Genomic DNA, 14,966 nt, shown 5'->3' with positions numbered 1-14,966 from the left:
GGACTAGGAAGCTTGGGTTTACCTTTGCTTGTCTTTGTGTTAATGGGTCTTGCAATTCTGCTACTGAACCGGTGGTGGGTCTGACTGAGCTTGGACGTTCCTTCCGAGGTCTGCTCGGCCTCTCTGACCTTTCACTGAAAGCTTTTCTCCAAGCGTACGTGTTAATTATCACCATGGTAAATTGTCAGTGTCAGATGAGGCGCTAACCGAATTCTGTAAAACCAGGTCACTCTAAATTGAATCTGACAAGATTTGAACACCCTCCCTTGTTTACTCAAACTGATGGATGTACACAGGAGAGGAAGTCTGTCCTTATTTTAGTTTTGAAATCAACATCCAGGATTTTCTATTTCTAGAGAAACAAACAAGTTAGTTGTCGAGTGGCTGTTGGGCTGTCCCACCCTTAGACATACCTTATTGTTACTGGCTGTGGTGGGCGATAGTTAGCTAGCTAGTGGTCTGTCTCTATACAGACTTTCATTATGGCTGTGGTGTGAGACAGCTGCCTATCTGTAGACTGTCATTACCTCATGGTCATGTGGTGAACCTCCCATGTTAGCCAAGTATAACCTATACAGAGACTACCCTAATCTCTACCATGATCCTTGGGTGGGCTCTCCCAGTCTCTTGTGGCCACAGAAGGTCATATTTACCTGGGTGTGGCTCTGGTCTCCCATGGCAGCCCTTGCCTGATCGGGCCCGGCTTTCTGTGTTTTCTTTGGTATGGTAGTCATTAATAGTACAAACACCTGCCTGGTGGACCGAGTGAGTAGAGCAGGTCAGAATAACATAGGGATCATCTTTCTGCAATGTTAGCATTTCCCTTAGGGACATGAGGCCCACCATCAGCCAGAGCCTTGTGTTATAGGTAGGTAATCCTCTCTAATGGTTTACAGAGGATTTGGGACCTGACTCTGTCGTCCCTCACTGCTGTTCTGTCCTCACTGGGTAAATAGTGAGGTTGACTTACAACTCTCTTGGCTCCCTCTCTGTGTGATATCTGGCTGAACTTTTGTCTTCAGCCTTATCCACCAGAACAGTGGAATACTGAGCTCTCTCAACACTAACTAGTGTCCACTTCAGTACTGTGGCTCTCTCCCAAAACAAACTAGTGTCCACTTCAGTACTGTGGCTCTCTCCCAAAACAAACTAGTATCCACTTCAGTACTGTGGCTCTCTCCCAAAACGAACTAGTGTCCACTTCAGTACGTGGCTCTCTCCCAAAACAAACTAGTGTCCACTTCAGTACTGTGGCTCTCTAAACACTAATGCAGCCTGAAACTTCAAAGTGTGGGCTTGCCTTCCTCAATGATCTCATGGTCAGCACTCGGCATATTATCTGACCATAATAAACAATACAACAGGATATTGTATTTCAGTTGATGGATGATGTCATAATTCAGTCAGTAGATTTGAAAGAAGCATCCCAGCCAGTCAAATAGTTTCCTACCTGTCCCTTTGATGTTTGCATATCTGTAAGGCATATGGTGGAAGCTCCACCGAGTCACTGTACATACTACCTCAACTAACCGGTGCCCCTTCACATTGACTTTGTACCTGTACGCCCCTTTTATATATATATTTGTTTTTACTGCTCTTTAATTACTTGTTACTTTTATCTTATTCTTATCCATATTTTTTTTAAACTACACTGTCGGTTAGGGGCTTGTAAGTAAGCATTTCACTGTAAGGTCTACACCGGTTGTATTCGGCGCATGTGACTAATACAATTTCATTTGACTCTTCAGATCTGCTTTGAACACTGAAGCGATAGGGGGCCAAGGGGTAGTGGGTAAATTTGGCCCAATTGTCAGTTTCCCCTCAACAATACCCACCTGCCCTCATTGGCCAAGCGTGCGTCCCCTGTGCAGGTAAAGTCCTCTATGTAGGTGCCTGCCGTGCAGTTGATCAGCTTCCAGTCAGGCTTGCACACGTCCAGGAAGTGGGGTCGGAGCCGGCCAATCGAATACTTGGCGATGTCAGTGAGCGATTGGCTCATGGCTGCCCCGAACACGAATGTGCCGATGGCTTTGTAAACACGGGCCACATACATGTTGCTGAAAGAGGACTTTGATTTGATGCGTTTGAGATAGACCGAAAGGCACTCTCCAAAGACCATCTGTGAGGAAGGGAGGAGAGGAAGTAGACATGTCGTGAGGTTAGGTCTCTCAATGTTCCTTCACAGCTTGGAGTTACAAGATTACAACTGTTACAAGTCAGTCACTAAAATTACAGGAATTTCAAAAGGTCCAAGCTGTTTTATCTCAATATCAATTCATTTCAGGGTAACAAGTACCGTACTGTGATTGTTTGTAGTTAAAATGGGCAAAAAGAAACAAATAGCTTCTTAGCAGAGAACAATTTCTCAAGGAAAAATGTTGCTTAGACTGTCAGTGGTTTTAGTGGAGAGGGAAAACTGAAAACCTAGCTGCTGTTGGCAGAGGTTTGGAACTCTTAATGGTCTATTAATAAATGTACTGCATGGTGATGTCACCATGGAAGGCCAAAGCTCCCTCCAATCAAAACAGGCTGACATTTCAGGTGGTCTTTTCAAACAGCTCTTACACTAAAAGGGCATTATAATTTTTTACAATTTCACAATTATTCAAAACCTCAATGTGGAAATATAAAACACAGAAAAATCATGTTCTTGACTGCACCGACCCTTTAAGTAAAATAGACCCTTGCATTTTAGAGGAATGTCCATCTGAGTGACTATAAAGACCTAACAAGGATGTCCACTGAAAAACGTGTGTAAAGTCAAATGATTAGATGTTTTTAAACAGGGAAAACAAACACACTGGTGCATCACAATACAGCTTCTGAGTCACACCTGAGCAGTCAAACTTAACCTGTTCCTTTAGAAGATATAGCTATTTGTGGTCAGATGTGTGTCAACAGTAGAAACTATTTTGAGACCATGTTGAATGTAAAACATACGTCATGGAATCATTGTGGGTGGGTTGTGGGGGTCTTTTTTAAATTGTGTTCTTGTAAATAAGCGGATGTGGTTATTATAACTGTCTGGCTCACACCTCTCTACCACTGAGGGACAATGGCCCTGAAAGCATGAGGTTATTTGGAAGTGTGTTTACATTCCCCTATCTGGAAATAGGCCTAAAACTACCATATGAACATACGCTTACTACTGTACTGTCAAGGAGGTGGTGTTGTCCTGGTAACGGTTTCTGTTCAAACATTTAGGGTAATTCCAGGTCATTCATGCCGTGTAAATGAGTTACATCCAGTGTGAGGGTTTACTGGAAATGTGTGCAGACCATGAGGTGAATTTATGTACATTTAATGGAACAAAAAAAACTTTTTTGAATGAAAGCTGCAAAACCTGTTGTAAGACTTGATAACAGCCACAACAGGGCTCATCTAAAGTGCCTCATCTCAGAGTAGGAGTGCTGATGTAGGATCAGTTTTGTTTTGATGAATAATATGTGGACAGGGGGGACCTGATCCTAGATCAGCACTCCTACTCCGACGCTTTATGAATATGATATTTACTAAGACAGTCAGTGGAATACTGGCCAAGAGTCAAGCGGGAGATCTCTGAGGGAGGGACAGTTTGGCTATTCCTATTGTATCGTTCAGATGGAGACTATGAGTAGGCTTATGGAGAGGCCTTTGTTTCAGTGACTTTAAAGGTCAACCGCCATGGTCTGATACATTTGTGGTCTGTGAGTACACAGAAGTAACTAACACAGGTTGGGGTTTGATTTTTCAGTTTTCGTGATACTCTAAAATATGAAGTTCTTACTACTCTGTTTACATGCGCCATCTTTGGTTAATTTTGTTATTTTTAATAGTGTTATTATTAGACAATACGATTAATGAAGCAAGCCGTTAAACTAGACATACAAGTAATTTGTGTATGTATGTATAGCCTAAATGGATTAAGCACAAAATTGCAAAGGAAGAGAAAGAAGTTAACATAAAACAGGTGCACTTACAGTGAGTACTGTGACTGGTATCATAACTCCACCTAACAACTCATAGGATATGGTGTCTTCTTTTAGAGGGTACTTGATCGAATCATCGTTACAGAAAAATCCCCGTTTGAAGGGATTGTGTAGCGGTGTGAGTATTGCGAACGGGAGTCCAGCTAGCAAAATGAAAGAGAACAGGAGGAACAGGTTAGGAGAGTAGACTCTGAACACCTTGTTATCCTACACCCACATACACCCGTCTAACACTGAGCAGAAGAGAGGAAAGTCCCGACCAGCCAAGACATACACTGTAGTGATCTTGTATGGCTCAGTTGGTAGAGCACGGCTCTTGCATTGCCAGGTTTGTGGGTTTGAGTCCCGGGGCCACCCATATGTAAAACATGTGCAAGCATGACTAAAAGTCACTTTAGATAAAAGCATCTGCAAGTAGATATTTCAACATTGCAGGAACAGGAGGAATGGAAAAACAACATGGTAGCTAAAGAGTTGTCATGGGAACTAACACTACTCTCTCCCCTGGCGAAGAGAAGGTGTTAGTGGAAGAACCAACTAAGCCCAAATGATCCTCCCTCTCCACCACCCTAAACTTTCACAGCTGTTTCGTGCTTGAGTGCACAGTGCAATGGACATGCAATCCCAATGGTGGAACAAACTCCCTCACGACGCCAGGACAGCGGAGTCAATCACCACCTTCCGGAGACACCTGAAACCCCACCTCTTTAAGGAATACCTAGGATAGGATAAGTAATCCTTCTCACCCCCCCCTTTAAGATTTAGATGCACTATTGTAAAGTGACTGTTCTACTGGATGTCATAAGGTGAATGCACCAATTTGTAAGTCGCTCTGGATAAGAGCGTCTGCTAAATTACTTAAATGTAAATGTAAGTAGGCCTAGATGTCCATTCCACAAGTAGGCCTAGATGTCCATTCCACAACGACCAGCAACAGTGTTCTCTCTCTGCTCTCTTCTCTCGAAATTCAATTCAAGGGGCTTTATTGGCATGGGAAACAAATGTTTACATTGCCAAAGCAAGTGAAATCTCTCTCTGTTCCTCTTTCTCTCTCCCTGCGTTCCTTAAAGCACAGTGGGTCATCATGTTGGAAGTAACTGGAATGCTTCTTCAGGAAGATGTTAGTTACATTAGAAACTTCCAAATAGTTTCCCACTACATACAGTAGGGAAACGGGAATACTTCAAACGTGCTGTGGAAGCAATCATTAGTAATTCGTAATAAACACAAAACCATAGTTTTTAAAACGTCAAATCGCACACTGCAAGCTTTGACACACATTGACCCAAGGAAAGTAGAAGCAGGATGTGTAAAAAGGTTAGTTGAGCTTTTAGTTCACATTAGTATGCAAATCATTTCCATAGCTGAATAAAGGGGCGATATTTTTTTACATTATCATGGTCAGATCATACTACTGACATCAATAAGGACCCCAGCACAGTCTGGCTGTCAAGGACAGAGAGGAGAAACTGGTCCCACACAGACTCTCAGGTGATAGATTCACTCTCACTAGCCAGACCCCTTTTCTCTGTTCTGCTGAAAGCTGCATTGTGAAGCACCACAGTTTGAAATGTTGCAACGGGTTGATGTATAGAGAAATAAATCAGTTGCTCTGGTCCAGGGGACTGGAGTTGAGATGTAAGTGTTGTGTATGGGACTCCAGTGAATTATAATGGAATAGACAGTTTATGACAGTGTGTTTAAGGTTTATCACAGTAAAGAATTTAGAAGACCAGGAAGAGGAATCAGTCACCAACACTACACGCACACCAGCTCAAATCCTGACCGTAACACAGGATCGTAGACAATAGCTAGTAGTAGACATGCTTTCCTAACACAGGATAGTAGACAATAGCTAGTAGTAGACATGCTTTCCTAACTAACACACAAAGGGAACAGTGTGCCAACACTTCTGTCTCTGTCATTCCTCAAATAGAATCTGTATCAACAGTGTTCCAGGAAAGTGTTCCAGTTCTTTTTGGACAGAGAATGTAACCTGTGTTTGTTCCAAAGCCTATCAGCAGGAACCTCAATAACAGACCCCAGAACACCCCTTCTGTGAGTGGCCAAACTAACACCAGGACTTCCTACTTCCTGATCGGTTGGACTCTAAAGGCCTTACTATTGATGAAAACCACAAATGATCCAATAACATCTGAGAAGCTTTCACGACACAAGCTTCAGAAGTGACTGAAATGACATGCGGATATCAGGATGTGTGTGAATGAAATACTCTATAGGGGTGGCTGAAATGACGTGTCAAAATAAAATGGGGATATTTGAAAGGGGAATGGGGACACTGGGCATCCTCTTTTGAGTTAACCCTTACCCGGTCGGCAAAGCTGGTTGAAATATCATTCCAATCAGTTTATATGGTTGTAATCTGGTTGAAATAACATCATTACAACCAGTTTATATGGTTATAAGCTGGTTGAAATAACATTACATTATACCCTGATGAAGACAGCTTGTCTGTCAACATTGAATATTAGGTTATTCAATTATTGCACCTGAGCTTCTAGAGTGTGCGGCTCTCCTTTAATTTTTCAAGTGTTCTACTCTATAGGGGTGGCTGAGCCAGCACCTCGCTTAACAGGTACTGTGTGTGACTCTATAGGGGTGGCTGAAATGCCAGCACCTCCCCTTAACAGGTGTTCTACTCTGCTAGCCAGCACCTCCCTTAACAGGTGTTTTACTCTGCTAGCCAGCACCTCTCCTTAACAGGTGTTCTACTCTGCTAGCCAGCACCTCTCCTTAACAGGTGTTCTACTCTGCTAGCCAGCACCTCGCCTTAACAGGTGTTCTACTCTGCTAGCCAGCACCTCCCCTTAACAGGTGTTCTACTCTGCTAGCCAGCACCTCGCCTTAACAGGTGTTCTACTCTGCTAGCCAGCACCTCGCCTTAACAGGTGTTCTACTCTGCTAGCCAGCACCTCCCCTTAACAGGTGTTCTACTCTGCTAGCCAGCACCTCCCCTTAACAGGTGTTCTACTCTGCTAGCCAGCACCTCGCCTTAACAGGTGTTCTACTCTGCTAGCCAGCACCTCCCCTTAACAGGTGTTCTACTCTGCTAGCCAGCACCTCGCCTTAACAGGTGTTCTACTCTGTAGCCAGCACCTCGCCTTAACAGGTGTTCTACTCTGCTAGCCAGCACCTCGCCTTAACAGGTGTTCTACTCTGCTAGCCAGCACCTCGCCAGGTGTAACAGGTGTTCTACTCTGCTAGCCAGCACCTCGCCTTAACAGGTGTTCTACTCTGCTAGCCAGCACCTCCCCTTAACAGGTGTTCTACTCTGCTAGCCAGCACCTCCCCTTAACAGGTGTTCTACTCTGCTAGCCAGCACCTGCCTTAACAGGTGTTCTACTCTGCTAGCCAGCACCTCGCCTTAACAGGTGTTCTACTCTGCTAGCCAGCACCTCGCCTTAACAGGTGTTCTACTCTGCTAGCCAGCACCTCGCCTTAACAGGTGTTCTACTCTGCTAGCCAGCACCTCGCCTTAACAGGTGTTCTACTCTGCTAGCCAGCACCTCGCCTTAACAGGTGTTCTACTCTGCTAGCCAGCACCTCCCTTAACAGGTGTTCTACTCTGCTAGCCAGCACCTCCCCTTAACAGGTGTTCTACTCTGCTAGCCAGCACCTCGCCTTAACAGGTGTTCTACTCTGCTAGCCAGCACCTCGGTGTTCTACTGGTGTTCTACTCTGCTAGCCAGCACCTCCCTTAACAGGTGTTCTACATCTGCTAGCCAGCACCTCGCCTTAACAGGTGTTCTACTCTGCTAGCCAGCACCTCGCCTTAACAGGTGTTCTACTCTGCTAGCCAGCACCTCGCCTTAACAGGTGTTCTACTCTGCTAGCCAGCACCTCGCCTTAACAGGTGTTCTACTCTGCTAGCCAGCACCTCGCCTTAACAGGTGTTCTACTCTGCCAGCCAGCACCTCGCCTTAACAGGTGTTCTACTCTGCCAGCCAGCACCTCGCCTTAACAGGTGTTCTACTCTGCTAGCCAGCACCTCGCCTTAACAGGTGTTCTACTCTGCTAGCCAGCACCTCGCCTTAACAGGTGTTCTACTCTGCTAGCCAGCACCTCGCCTTAACAGGTGTTCTACTCTGCTAGCCAGCACCTCTCCTTAACAGGTGTTCTACTCTGCTAGCCAGCACCAGGATTAACAGGTGTTCTACTCTGCTAGCCAGCACCTCTCCTTAACAGGTGTTCTACTCTGCTAGCCAGCACCTCTCCAGCACCTCTCCTAAACAGGTGTTCTACTCTGCTAGCCAGCACCTCGCCTTAACAGGTGTTCTACTCTGCTAGCCAGCACCTCGCCTTAACAGGTGTTCTACTCTGCTAGCCAGCACCTCGCCTTAACAGGTGTTCTACTCTGCTAGCCAGCACCTCCCCTTAACAGGTGTTCTACTCTGCTAGCCAGCACCTCGCCTTAACAGGTGTTCTACTCTGCTAGCCAGCACCTCGCCTTAACAGGTGTTCTACTCTGCTAGCCAGCACCTCGCCTTAACAGGTGTTCTACTCTGCTAGCCAGCACCTCGCCTTAACAGGTGTTCTACTCTGCTAGCCAGCACCTCGCCTTAACAGGTGTTCTACTCTGCTAGCCAGCACCTGCCTTAACAGGTGTTCTACTCTGCTAGCCAGCACCTCGCCTTAACAGGTGTTCTACTCTGCTAGCCAGCACCTCGCCTTAACAGGTGTTCTACTCTGCTAGCCAGCACCTCGCCTTAACAGGTGTTCTACTCTGCTAGCCAGCACCTCGCCTTAACAGGTGTTCTACTCTGCTAGCCAGCACCTCGCCTTAACAGGTGTTCTACTCTGCTAGCCAGCACCTCCCCTTAACAGGTGTTCTACTCTGCTAGCCAGCACCTCTCCTTAACAGGTGTTCTACTCTGCTAGCCAGCACCTCGCCTTAACAGGTGTTCTACTCTGCTAGCCAGCACCTCGCCTTAACAGGTGTTCTACTCTGCTAGCCAGCACCTCGCCTTAACAGGTGTTCTACTCTGCTAGCCAGCACCTCTCCTTAACAGGTGTTCTACTCTGCTAGCCAGCACCTCGCCTTAACAGGTGTTCTACTCTGCTAGCCAGCACCTCCCTTAACAGGTGTTCTACTCTGCTAGCCAGCACCTCCCCTTAACAGGTGTTCTACTCTGCTAGCCAGCACCTCGCCTTAACAGGTGTTCTACTCTGCTAGCCAGCACCTCGCCTTAACAGGTGTTCTACTCTGCTAGCCAGCACCTCGCCTTAACAGGTGTTCTACTCTGCCAGCCAGCACCTCGCCTTAACAGGTGTTCTACTCTGCTAGCCAGCACCTCGCCTTAACAGGTGTTCTACTCTGCTAGCCAGCACCTCGCCTTAACAGGTGTTCTACTCTGCTAGCCAGCACCTCTCCTTAACAGGTGTTCTACTCTGCTAGCCAGCACCTCCCCTTAACAGGTGTTCTACTCTGCTAGCCAGCACCTCTCCTTAACAGGTGTTCTACTCTGCTAGCCAGCACCTCGCCTTAACAGGTGTTCTACTCTGCCAGCCAGCACCTCGCCTTAACAGGTGTTCTACTCTGCCAGCCAGCACCTCGCCTTAACAGGTGTTCTACTCTGCTAGCCAGCACCTCGCCAGCACCAGCACCTCGCCTTAACAGGTGTTCTACTCTGCTAGCCAGCACCTCTCCTAAACAGGTGTTCTACTCTGCTAGCCAGCACCTCGCCTGAACAGGTGTTCTACTCTGCTATCCAGCACCTCTCCTAAACAGGTGTTCTACTCTGCTAGCCAGCACCTCGCCTGAACAGGTGTTCTACTCTGCTAGCCAGCACCTCTCCTAAACAGGTGTTCTACTCTGCTAGCCAGCACCTCGCCTTAACAGGTGTTCTACTCTGCTAGCCAGCACCTCGCCTTAACAGGTGTTCTACTCTGCTAGCCAGCACCTCGCCTTAACAGGTGTTCTACTCTGCTAGCCAGCACCTCCCCTTAACAGGTGTTCTACTCTGCTAGCCAGCACCTCCCCTTAACAGGTGTTCTACTCTGCTAGCCAGCACCTCGCCTTAACAGGTGTTCTACTCTGCTAGCCAGCACCTCGCCTTAACAGGTGTTCTACTCTGCTAGCCAGCACCTCGCCTTAACAGGTGTTCTACTCTGCTAGCCAGCACCTCTCCTTAACAGGTGTTCTACTCTGCTAGCCAGCACCTCGCCTTAACAGGTGTTCTACTCTGCTAGCCAGCACCTCGCCTTAACAGGTGTTCTACTCTGCTAGCCAGCACCTCGCCTTAACAGGTGTTCTACTCTGCTAGCCAGCACCTCGCCTTAACAGGTGTTCTACTCTGCTAGCCAGCACCTCGCCTTAACAGGTGTTCTACTCTGCTAGCCAGCACCTCGCCTTAACAGGTGTTCTACTCTGCTAGCCAGCACCTCCCCTTAACAGGTGTTCTACTCTGCTAGCCAGCACCTCTCCTTAACAGGTGTTCTACTCTGCTAGCCAGCACCTCGCCTTAACAGGTGTTCTACTCTGCTAGCCAGCACCTCGCCTTAACAGGTGTTCTACTCTGCTAGCCAGCACCTCGCCTTAACAGGTGTTCTACTCTGCTAGCCAGCACCTCTCCTTAACAGGTGTTCTACTCTGCTAGCCAGCACCTCGCCTTAACAGGTGTTCTACTCTGCTAGCCAGCACCTCCCCTTAACAGGTGTTCTACTCTGCTAGCCAGCACCTCCCCTTAACAGGTGTTCTACTCTGCTAGCCAGCACCTCGCCTTAACAGGTGTTCTACTCTGCTAGCCAGCACCTCGCCTTAACAGGTGTTCTACTCTGCCAGCCAGCACCTCGCCTTAACAGGTGTTCTACTCTGCTAGCCAGCACCTCGCCTTAACAGGTGTTCTACTCTGCTAGCCAGCACCTCGCCTTAACAGGTGTTCTACTCTGCTAGCCAGCACCTCTCCTAAACAGGTGTTCTACTCTGCTAGCCAGCACCTCCCCTTAACAGGTGTTCTACTCTGCTAGCCAGCACCTCCCCTTAACAGGTGTTCTACTCTGCTAGCCAGCACCTCGCCTTAACAGGTGTTCTACTCTGCCAGCCAGCACCTCGCCTGAACAGGTGTTCTACTCTGCTAGCCAGCACCTCGCCTGAACAGGTGTTCTACTCTGCTAGCCAGCACCTCGCCTGAACAGGTGTTCTACTCTGCTAGCCAGCACCTCGCCTGAACAGGTGTTCTACTCTGCTAGCCAGCACCTCTCCTAAACAGGTGTTCTACTCTGCTAGCCAGCACCTCGCCTGAACAGGTGTTCTACTCTGCTAGCCAGCACCTCGCCTGAACAGGTGTTCTACTCTGCTAGCCAGCACCTCGCCTGAACAGGTGTTCTACTCTGCTAGCCAGCACCTCTCCTAAACAGGTGTTCTACTCTGCTAGCCAGCACCTCTCCTTAACAGGTGTTCTACTCTGCTAGCCAGCACCTCTTAACAGGTGTTCCTTAACAGGTGTTCTACTCTGCTAGCCAGCACCTCGCCTTAACAGGTGTTCTACTCTGCTAGCCAGCACCTCGCCTAACAGGTGTTCTACTCTGCTAGCCAGCACCTCGCCTTAACAGGTGTTCTACTCTGCTAGCCAGCACCTCGCCTTAACAGGTGTTCTCTGCTAGCAGGGTGTTCTACTCTGCTAGCCAGCACCTCGCCTTAACAGGTGTTCTACTCTGCTAGCCAGCACCTCGCCTTAACAGGTGTTCTACTCTGCTAGCCAGCACCTCTCCTTAACAGGTGTTCTACTCTGCTAGCCAGCACCTCTCCTTAACAGGTGTTCTACTCTGCTAGCCAGCACCTCGCCTTAACAGGTGTTCTACTCTGCTAGCCAGCACCTCTCCTTAACAGGTGTTCTACTCTGCTAGCCAGCACCTCGCCTTAACAGGTGTTCTACTCTGCTAGCCAGCACCTCGCCTTAACAGGTGTTCTACTCTGCTAGCCAGCACCTCGCCTTAACAGGTGTTCTACTCTGCTAGCCAGCACCTCGCCTTAACAGGTGTTCTACTCTGCTAGCCAGCACCTCGCCTTAACAGGTGTTCTACTCTGCTAGCCAGCACCTCGCCTTAACAGGTGTTCTACTCTGCTAGCCAGCACCTCGCCTTAACAGGTGTTCTACTCTGCTAGCCAGCACCTCGCCTTAACAGGTGTTCTACTCTGCCCAGCACCTTTAACAGGTGTTCTACTCTGCTAGCCAGCACCTCGCCTTAACAGGTGTTCTACTCTGCTAGCCAGCACCTCGCCTTAACAGGTGTTCTACTCTGCTAGCCAGCACCTCGCCTTAACAGGTGTTCTACTCTGCTAGCCAGCACCTCTCCTAAACAGGTGTTCTACTCTGCTAGCCAGCACCTCTCCTAAACAGGTGTTCTACTCTGCTAGCCAGCACCTCGCCTGAACAGGTGTTCTACTCTGCTAGCCAGCACCTCGCCTTAACAGGTGTTCTACTCTGCTAGCCAGCACCTCGCCTTAACAGGTGTTCTACTCTGCTAGCCAGCACCTCGCCTTAACAGGTGTTCTACTCTGCTAGCCAGCACCTCCCCTTAACAGGTGTTCTACTCTGCCAGCCAGCACCTCGCCTTAACAGGTGTTCTACTCTGCTAGCCAGCACCTCTCCTTAACAGGTGTTCCTCTGCTAGCCAGCACCTCTCCTAAACAGGTGTTCTACTCTGCTAGCCAGCACCTCGCCTTAACAGGTGTTCTACTCTGCTAGCCAGCACCTCGCCTTAACAGGTGTTCTACTCTGCTAGCCAGCACCTCGCCTTAACAGGTGTTCTACTCTGCTAGCCAGCACCTCGCCTTAACAGGTGTTCTACTCTGCTAGCCAGCACCTCGCCTTAACAGGTGTTCTACTCTGCTAGCCAGCACCTCGCCTTAACAGGTGTTCTACTCTGCTAGCCAGCACCTCGCCTTAACAGGTATGCGTTTCTTTCGCATCCACACTGAAATAACATTACAAACGGTTTATATGGTTATAAGCTGGTTGAAATAATAATGGGGCGGCAGGTAGCGTAGTGGTTAGAGGGTTGAGGCTGTAGCTGAAAAGGTTGCTGGATCGAATCCCCAGGCGATTCCCCGGGCGGCAGGGTAGCCTAGTGGTTAGAGCGTTGGACTAGTAACCGGAAGGTAACCCCTGAGCTGACAAGGTACAAATCTGTCGTTCTGCCCCTGAACAGGCAGTTAATCCACTAGGCCGTCATTGAAAATAAGAATTTGTTCTTAACTGACTTGCCTAGTTAAATAAAGGTAAAAAAATAAATAAAAAATGATGGTTATAAGCTGGTTGAAATAACAATCTGTTTACATGGTTGTAATCTGGTTGTAGTGGCATCGTATCAATTTGTTTTGCTTACTGTGTATGGCCTTGTTGAATTGAACTCTTTTTGGTTCTGACACCTAAACTCTATGGACATCCTCCCTAAAGTTGAAGCCTTACATAATGACCAGGTGTTTAACAAAATAACTAAATGGAACACTGTGTATGGTATCAAAAGCTAACTGTCCATTTGGATAGAACAGCTGCCTGTTTATTAGTTAGTGTAGTACTGTAGCTGTCCATTATAATGTACTCTAAGCCAGCTGTTCAATATTTGGTTAGTAAAAATGTAAGAAATATTTTGGTTTGTCAACTCTTCCATTGTTACTTACAGAGCAAATGGGCAAAGTGAAGCCCACACCGTAGAGCACATTGGAGGTGACTGTGCTGGGGTGGAAGGGGTAGCTGATGCTGTCATCGTTACAGAAAAAGCCCCTCTGATAGGGCTTGATTTGGCCCAATTTAAGGGCTGCCAGGGGCAGTCCCGCTGTGGATGGAGAGAGGAAGTTAAGTGGTTAACTTTGTAACAATAGTATTATGTCTTGCAGCAGGGACACTATTGACAGCAGCAACACCACAGTGTCTACCATGCTACTACAGTACCAGCACGTGTTTGTAATGATGCGGAGATGTTAATATTCAACCAGAGACTTCCGACTCAGAGCAGTGTTTCCTCTACAATTGTACAGGTGGGGCATGCATCCCTGCCTAGCTGTCTTGTCCCCTGCCCAGGTGTGGAATTGGAAAAAGTCACTCATGGAACTGAATTTACTTTAAAGAACTCACACATTCCACCCCAATTCTATTCTTTCCCTGACCTGAAATTGTTTGGTTTCTATTCATTTTTTCCAGAAATGCTGGTTGGATGATTACCAGATTTCCTGCTTATTCACTCATAATTCCAGGAATCTCTCAACCAGGATTTCTGAAAAATGAGGGAGTTTTGGGAAAGGTACCAGAATTTTGCAACCCTACTCTAAGGGAACGATTGTTTCAGAGAGGAATGTTTTAGACTGGTCTGGGACCATTCCGTCACTAGCTATGAGAATGAGTTCCCAAGGGAGGCCCTTCAGTAAATGCTCCAGTTGAATGACAACATAGCATCAAAAGAAACAGTTCATCATATATTCTGTCCAGTGATGTCATTGTTGTTGAAATGACAACATAATGACTGTTTTTTCACAGCACAGAGGATTCTTGAAAGATCATTACTCTATGGATCCAAACGGTAAAGACCGGTTGATAGTGTATCATAACTAATAGGTTGTGACCGTTCAATGTCTGAGTTGAATGTGTCTGTTATCTGGCTCCCTGTCCGTTCAGCCTTTTGTTATTGCTGGGGAAAGGCATGCTGGGAAAACGGCACAGCCTTTTTATTCTGGTTCAAGTTGAAGCCAGAAGCATGAGGCCCCTCTTCCCCCGAGGGACAGAGTGGAGGTCTGTGTTGCTCAACTGTCACACTACATCCTCAAACTCTGCCGTACTCGGCATGCAAACGCTCTGCCGTACTCGGCATGCAAACGCTCTCTCTCAATTCAAGGGGTTTTATTGGCATGGGAAACATATGTTAACATTGCCAAAGCAAGTGAAGTAGATAATATACAAAAGTGAGAGAAACAATAAAAATATACAGTAAACATTACACTCAGACGTTCCAAAATAATAAAGACATTACAAATGTCATGTG

General features: G+C 47.3%; 1 protein-coding gene and 1 long non-coding RNA gene across 2 annotated transcripts in view; both read right to left on the bottom strand.

Annotated features, from left to right (window-relative positions):
• LOC118391525 (phospholipid phosphatase 1-like) overlaps positions 1 to 14,966 on the bottom strand; it is a 31,824-nt gene that overhangs the window by 9,532 nt on the left and 7,326 nt on the right. Inside the window, exons 2-3 of the mRNA XM_035783013.2 lie at positions 13,612 to 13,766; positions 1,836 to 2,119 (exon numbers count right to left, since the gene is read on the bottom strand). Coding sequence (XP_035638906.1) covers positions 1,836 to 2,119; positions 13,612 to 13,766 — 439 coding nt within the window. The remainder of the gene's footprint in view (positions 1 to 1,835; positions 2,120 to 13,611; positions 13,767 to 14,966) is intronic.
• On the bottom strand, positions 6,934 to 13,088 carry LOC127906382 (uncharacterized). Its single transcript, XR_008061086.1, has 5 exons — positions 12,610 to 13,088; positions 11,731 to 11,804; positions 9,779 to 10,925; positions 9,096 to 9,391; positions 6,934 to 7,049 (listed from the first exon to the last, which is right to left on the bottom strand). It is a non-coding gene; the product is annotated as an uncharacterized LOC127906382 (long non-coding RNA).

This window comes from Oncorhynchus keta, chromosome 12, assembly GCF_023373465.1.
Source record: "Oncorhynchus keta strain PuntledgeMale-10-30-2019 chromosome 12, Oket_V2, whole genome shotgun sequence".
NCBI lineage: Eukaryota > Metazoa > Chordata > Actinopteri > Salmoniformes > Salmonidae > Oncorhynchus > Oncorhynchus keta.
Note: the sequence above shows the minus strand (reverse complement) of the source record. Positions and strands in the feature narration are given on the sequence as shown.